Source organism: Pieris napi, chromosome 9, assembly GCF_905475465.1.
Source record: "Pieris napi chromosome 9, ilPieNapi1.2, whole genome shotgun sequence".
Taxonomy (NCBI): domain Eukaryota; kingdom Metazoa; phylum Arthropoda; class Insecta; order Lepidoptera; family Pieridae; genus Pieris; species Pieris napi.
In genome coordinates, this window is record NC_062242.1 from 3,483,308 (window position 1) to 3,490,287 (window position 6,980).

The 6,980-nt window shown below is 35.5% G+C and overlaps 1 protein-coding gene across 1 annotated transcript; it reads left to right on the forward strand.

Moving 5' to 3' along the window:
• Positions 1-1,008: 1,008 nt before the first annotated feature.
• Positions 1,009-4,796, forward strand: LOC125052645 (cytochrome P450 6j1-like). Its single transcript, XM_047653598.1, has 5 exons — positions 1,009-1,316; positions 1,863-1,981; positions 2,715-2,814; positions 3,724-3,972; positions 4,598-4,796. Exons 1-5 carry the CDS (start codon positions 1,247-1,249, stop codon positions 4,753-4,755), a joined length of 696 nt encoding a protein of 231 aa, XP_047509554.1. The 5' UTR covers positions 1,009-1,246; the 3' UTR covers positions 4,756-4,796.
• Positions 4,797-6,980: the final 2,184 nt, after the last annotated feature.

Genomic DNA, 6,980 nt, shown 5'->3' on the forward strand with positions numbered 1-6,980 from the left:
CTAAAACTATATTAATTTTAGGAAATGTTCGTCTTGTTCGCATCTGATACGATTGTAAACACCTTTCTTGGTTTAAAAGTAAGTGCATTACGGGGTGAAAGTACACCCTTGCAGTTTGTCATAGACGAAATGACCTATTGGAGCGGCCCACGCGCACTCGAACTGTTGACAATACAGTTTTTACCTGCATTAGCTGATTTCTTTAGGTTAGTGAAACATTATTTTGGTATAATATATTTTATTACTAGCGGACCCGACAGACGGTGTCCTGCTTGATATTTTAAGCGTTTAGGATATTAAACAAAGTATGAAAATACCGACTTCAGCGCCATCTACCGGGCTGATTTGTGAATCTACACCATCCAGGGCTCCACCCAAACACTTCCAAAAAGTCATTCAAATCGGTCCAGCCGTCTAAGAGGAGTTCAGTGACATACACACGAACAGTAGAATTATATATAAGATATCCTATCTTTTAAGTTAGATCAAACTGCATAGCATGTGAAATCGGTTAAGTAATTTAGGAGTCCATAGCGGACAAACAACGTGACGCGTAATTTATAGATATTAAAAATACATGCAATGTGTATGAGAAATTAGTGGTCTTTTAGATAACCTAACAGGCACGCGATTATACAGATCTGTGACCGAGAAGCTAGGCAGCAGTGTCAGATCTCCCCTTTCCTAAAAAGGGACTTTATTTGCTTAAAATGCTTGGCGTCTCCAGAGCCCAAGCGACAAATACTCCGGAAATATTCTCATAATATTTATGGACAAGTTGGATTCCGTTGGCCGGCGGGACCCGCGTTATCTCTTGTGCCCCTTTTATGGCTGAATTTTTCCAGCTGCAATCTGTTAATGCTGCAAAATTTGTGTTTTAAAGGGAGGACATTTTAAGTCAAATTATTTTTTCTTCTTGTAGTGCCTCTGATCTCCTTTTAAAGGCGATCGTCATGGTTTTTTCTCAGCCATAATATTTTTTTGAACTTCATGAATTCTCCTGGTACACCTGCTGTACAAGAATTTAGCATAATTCATATTACCGCTTTAATATATGTGTAGCACGGATGTTGTACCCTTGGGATCGCGTTGTACAAAAACATAACAATGAAGTTCGAAATGCTGTGAGTACGTACTTGCATTTTATTATAACTATTATTTCAGGCTTAAGTTCTTTTCTGCATATGGGACGAGTTACCTGAAGAATCTTTATAAAAAATTGGTTCAGAACCGTAAAGAGAGAGACATGATAGATACAGACATTATAAGCCATTTCATGAAGTTACAAGAGAATGAGAAGTCAACTAAAGATCCTGGTAATTAAAACTATATGTTTAGCTAAACTACTAAATGTTTCCTAAATATTACTTTAAATTTAAGTATAAAGTAATGTTGCTCGATGGTAATGAAATACAGTTATATTTGAGTGGGAACTGCTTTTGCTTTAGCTGTATTTTTTCTGTCCCAGGGAACCAAGTTGACGAAAACAGTTGGCGAATGAAATTGTAATTTTTAATTTTAACATCAATTATTAATTTTGATATAAACGACAATGATTAAAAAAGTTTTTATAATTACCTACTAATACATATATAAATTCAACTTTTACCACTATACAAATGTAGTAGGTATTAGACTTTTCTTTAAATTAATTATTTATGTCAATTTTAAAGTACTGTGCACTGTATAATACTTCCCATCTAATTTCTCCCACTTTAAATCTTAAGAATATATGTGTCTGTCTCTTTTCCGTTTCATCAACTTTCAAAACACAACGATGTTTCGAAGTTTTCACTTCAAAAAAGAAACTAGAAGTCGAAGTCTATCTTCGTGTTTAATTACGTATTTAAACTTTGTTTCAGTACGTTTTGAGGAGCTAATGACATCTCAACTGGGTACCCTCATTCAAGCAGCCATGTTGAATGGACCAGTAACACTTTGTCATTGCTTGCACGAGTTGGCTTATCATACAGAAGTGCAGGTATTAATCCGACGTTCCCTAAGTCTTCAAGCTTTGCATTCACAGAAGAAATTTTTGTCATAAATATAATATATTGAGTAGCTGCTGCAGTTGTCTTTTGTATTGGTTGTTGTACCCTACCTGCCCCAGTTCTACAAATTAGGGCGATAGGCCAATGTGAGTATGGTTCTTGCTGTGCCAAGGTCCATCCTATATCATTAATAGCCGTTGACGGACTTCAATAGTTGAGCGTGTGGCGGGATGCGGACAAGGCTGCGTTACCTTGTCTTGCCTCGGGCGATTGCTGATAGCGCTATGGAGTTACGCACAGAGACTCCCAAAATTCCCTCCACCGGCAATCGCCCCTAAGGAGGATATGTGCATTACGCACAAAAAACAATTGAAAATAATAACCAGGCTGAACTTAGCTTCTCTTCTTTTCGGTCGTTCTGGAACATTCCTTTAATTTTAGCATTAGAGTGTGTTTTTTGGCTTGTTCTTTTCACTTTTATTAATCTGTAAAATTTGTTATATTAGACCATTTAATGATATTATGAGAAATAAGTATACTTACATTGGCTAAAAAAATCTTTAAAGCATTAGCAAGGAAAGCAATTTCTGAAATTATCGATGTGTTTAATATTATATACTTTATTGAATTTTATTTTTTCTCGACATTATCGTATTGGCATAGTCTATAAGGATACTGTATGTATTTATGTAAATAAATAAATTTTAAACCTTTCGCTTCCAGGACAGACTCCGTAAAGAAGTAAAACAAGGCTTTCGAGAAAAAGATATTCTAGACTATGACAGCATTAATGATATGAAGCTTCTCAACGCAATTTTAACTGGTAACTCTTTGTACATAGGTACAGCAAGAGAAACGTATTCTTTAAAACTAAATCTGTCTTAAACTAAAATACTCTTTCTGTCAAATTGTGTTTAACATGTGATAAAAAGAGACAGAGTACAGCTTTGGTTTTTAAAGGGAGAGAAACGGTTGTTTTATTTTGTAGATTTTATTTATTTATAAGTGTTAATATATGCTTAAAAATACACAAAAATATGACAACACACACATACAATTAGAACATAGAAATTAATTAAAAAAATAGGCCAACAGTAAAAAATTAACAATTATACTTAAGTAATGTCATGACGTTTATTTATGACAGTGGCAGTAGAACTATTTAGGGCCTCATGTATTTTTTCCGTGATCCTTTTTGAAGTTATACCTACTTCTTTTGGCGCGTTAGGGAAAAAGGATGAGAGTAAATTTTTACGATGCGCGCGCCGTCACTAAAAACCGACACCCTGGAGTTAGCTATAGTCAACATTTTAGTTTTTTCTATTGTATTGCCCAATGGGGATCAGCCTATTGTGGTTAAACAGGTCGTCAACGTGGGTCTAAGGCAGGCCGGTTTCGTCATGATATTTTCGTTTATGAGCGAGTGTTGAACGAACGAACTTCTGAAGGGGCACAGAAGTGCGTAGACACACTTTTTCAAAAACTAATGATCCGATTTTCATGGGATCATTAACCTTTCATGGTTGCTCATCTCGATATGACTCTTAGTTCCGAGAAATAAGTAGCATTTAGCACTCATGTTAGGAAGCCTATAGACTTCTTTTGGGTGGGTTAAAGCAGGAGGTAACGGTTGAGGATCTCACACACAAGTCTTAAATCAAATTCATCCATAGCAACCGAATTAAACATCCAAATACAATGTTGCTAACAGCGAAAAAAATCTAAATTTTAGAAACCTTGCGGAAATATCCGACTGTATCCTTTCTAGACAGGATAACTACAAGAAAGTATACACTTAAGGAAAACCTTAGTCTAGATGAAGGTACGCCTGTCTTTGTCAATCTCCCTGCACTTCATCATGATGAGACACTGTTCCCTGAACCCATGAAGTGGTGTCCAGATAGATTTTTGGGCGCCAATACATTTGATAACCGCGACTATTCTTTTTTGCCGTTCGGAGCTGGACCTCGGTCATGTATGGGTAAGTATAAAGTACAATAATAACGTAATTCAATATATGTATGTATATTATAATTTCAATATTTTTTTTGCGTTCGAAATTCAATTCATAACGGTTTCAAATAAAAACTTTTTGGGTAAATTTGTCGAATAACGGGTCCACTTTAAACAGCTCCAAATTTGTTTTACACATTTTCATGACTCGGCAATTTTGTACCATACAATAATGTGGTGGCGCATCCTCTTTAACCCCATAGAAATTAATTAAAACGTCATGATTTGTGAAATGAATGAAAGAAAGTACAAATTTACTAATATCCTAATTCACTGGGAACCGAGACAATATCATTGACATCATGCATGTAATATTATCAGTTTTAAAATTTGTTCAAGGGGGCCCAAGCCAAGCGACTCCTTAATATTTCTTACATACAAGTCGTAAAGAACGATATAAAAAAAAATGAGCTGTTTTAAGGCGGAAAAATTAACGCTTTTTGGTAATACAAACTTCATGTATGTTTCCTGTTAGCAATGAAATTCCTTTTTTAAATTTCTTTACTCAGTTTGACGTGTTCGATGCATCAATTTGACATTCGTAATTCAAATATTACGATACTACGAGTATTTATCTGCTATTTTTTTTTTAGGAAAACGTTTCGGCTTGCTACAGATGAAGATCGCGTTGGCTCATATCATTCAGAAATACAGACTTGAGCCAGATGTGCCCTACATACAAGAATCAGACCCGTACAGCATAGTGTTGGCCCCCAAAAGTGGCGGAAGTGTTAAATTCATACCAATGTAACCTTAAACATACTTGCTTTTAATAAATGGATTAAATATAAATATATTTTTTTTACCAAGGTAAATTTATAAAAATTAAACAAACTTCAATACCTGTTAACCTTAATGGAAACAATATCACTATTTAAATATAGAAATATTTCAGCCAATTATTTTGCAAATCTTCCCAAAACCCACCAAAATTGTGAAAGAACTACCCGCATATGTTATAGAGCCGCGCTTATATTCCAAATACCCGTGTACGGTTCCCGGGTCATCGGGGTGCTTTAAATAATAGAGGATTTAATTTAAATATAAGCGAAATAATGAAATGTGAATTGCCATGTCACGAATGAATGCAATGTTACAGTTGAAGAGAGCCTACGTCTGGCTATACTCTCGGGGCGTAGCTCCGACGATTTAGGAAATCGTCCACGCTTATAAAACTAAGAAGGCCTGAGTGAGCAATATTCACAAACAAGTACGTATAAACAAGATAATGTCAGTTGTTAACTCGCTACAATACATTAGTTCAATAAAGACACTGCAATTATTGCAACATAGTTGCAAGCTTCGGTAATTAATGAAAGAGTAATAGATAATTTATGAATTACCGGGAAACTTATATGTCAAGATCTATTTTTATTCGTATTTTTATGTTTAACATCGTAATAAGGACGGGAATCGAATAGGCCGACATTTAGGGCTTAGGTAACGATGCAAATATGTTAATAATAATAAAAGCCAATAACAAAATACACATTTATATAATTTTAACCTAAGCGATAAGGTTTTAACTACATTTTTTTATAGCATGCTAGTTATTAGCCATCCAGTTGGTCAGTCTTTCGATGTCTTCCGCTTGTTGTTTCCACTCGTCTCAAATGCAAATATCAAATTATAATATATGCCATTGGGTTACGGTTCAGTTAACCTCTTCAACAGACAATTAACTCAATCAACTGTTTGCGAAAAAAATTATTCAATTCATAGGCATCAAACTGTGAACTTTTTTTTTATGGCTCTGGCACGGTTTGTGCATTAGCCAGCGTTAAGTATAAGATTTTTATAATTCGTGCTTTTTGCCTTAGAAATTCGACCATATCCTCCATGTACGGTTTAGGCACTCGCCCGGTACCGCACAACCCTCCCAAAGGCCGAGAACAAATACACGCCGTCGACTTTTTGGGTCTAAGACATGTCGGTTTCCTCACGATGTTTTTCTTTACCGTTCAAGCAAATGTTAAATGCGCACATTGAAAGAAAGTTCCATCGGTGCACAGCCGGGGTTCAAACCTACGACCTCAGGTATGAGTTGCACGCTAAAACCACTAGGCCAACACGGCTCTGGCCAGTAAAATAATTAATATTGCTTTTAAGTTTAAATTTACTGCCAAATTAAGGGCGTAGATTGGACGAGAACAATGGCCAAGAAACTCTTCATCACTCCGCTATATAAGGGAGCTGTAACGTACACATTGCCCCTTGTCTTGAAACAATTAATTATTATTATAAAACTATGAAATACCACGTGTTTTTCCGCCTAAATTCCAAGTCATCTGCAACGAGATTTAGCGCTTTAAGTGTGACTTTCGTATGACAAAACCTGGTTTAGTTTATAGGAAAGTTTTACAATTCGACTTGTACGTTTTTTCAGCGCATATACTAGAACTTAAAATACTCTTTAAAAAAATATTTATATTTAGAAATTTATTTCCAACACACAAATTTACAGTATTTACATTATTCTTAACCTACATAATAATAATAATGATAATAATTAAAAATTAATAAATATAAAATTTAAAAAGTTTGGTCCCTGTGGCAGTGTACCTTTAACGCTGGCAGCATTTCCTCGCTGTATTGCGATACTTATTCGTTGAGCGAGGAAAGCACCAGCTCTGGGGTCACTAGTACTATCTACCAGGTGCCAACTAAAATCTAAGATATTAAGAAAACAACCAATGAGAGGTTCATAATTTCTATCTTTTTTTTTTATATAATAGGGGGGCAAACGAGCTTGCGGGACGACCAAAAAGGGCAGTCTACGCAGCCCATTTTTTTTTTTTGTATATTCTCCATCTGCAATCAGTCATTCACTTTTAGCAAATATGTTGGATGCTTATCTCGTTCGGAGTGTGTCCTCCAGTGAGAACATCTACTCATAATTCTTCACATTATAGAATGTCTTTTCGCTTAAAGCGTTTAACATAGCTCTGCATCGTGAGCTGTCGTGTCGCAGCCCAT

Coding starts and splice junctions, on each gene's coding strand:
- LOC125052645 (XM_047653598.1), top strand. CDS start 1,247: ATGATAGATACAGACATTATAAGCCATTTCATGAAGTTACAAGAGAAT. Junction 1,982..2,714: donor CTTATCATACAGAAGTGCAG/GTATTAATCCGA, acceptor TTTCGCTTCCAG/GACAGACTCCGTAAAGAAGT. Junction 3,973..4,597: donor TGGACCTCGGTCATGTATGG/GTAAGTATAAAG, acceptor TTTTTTTTTTAG/GAAAACGTTTCGGCTTGCTA.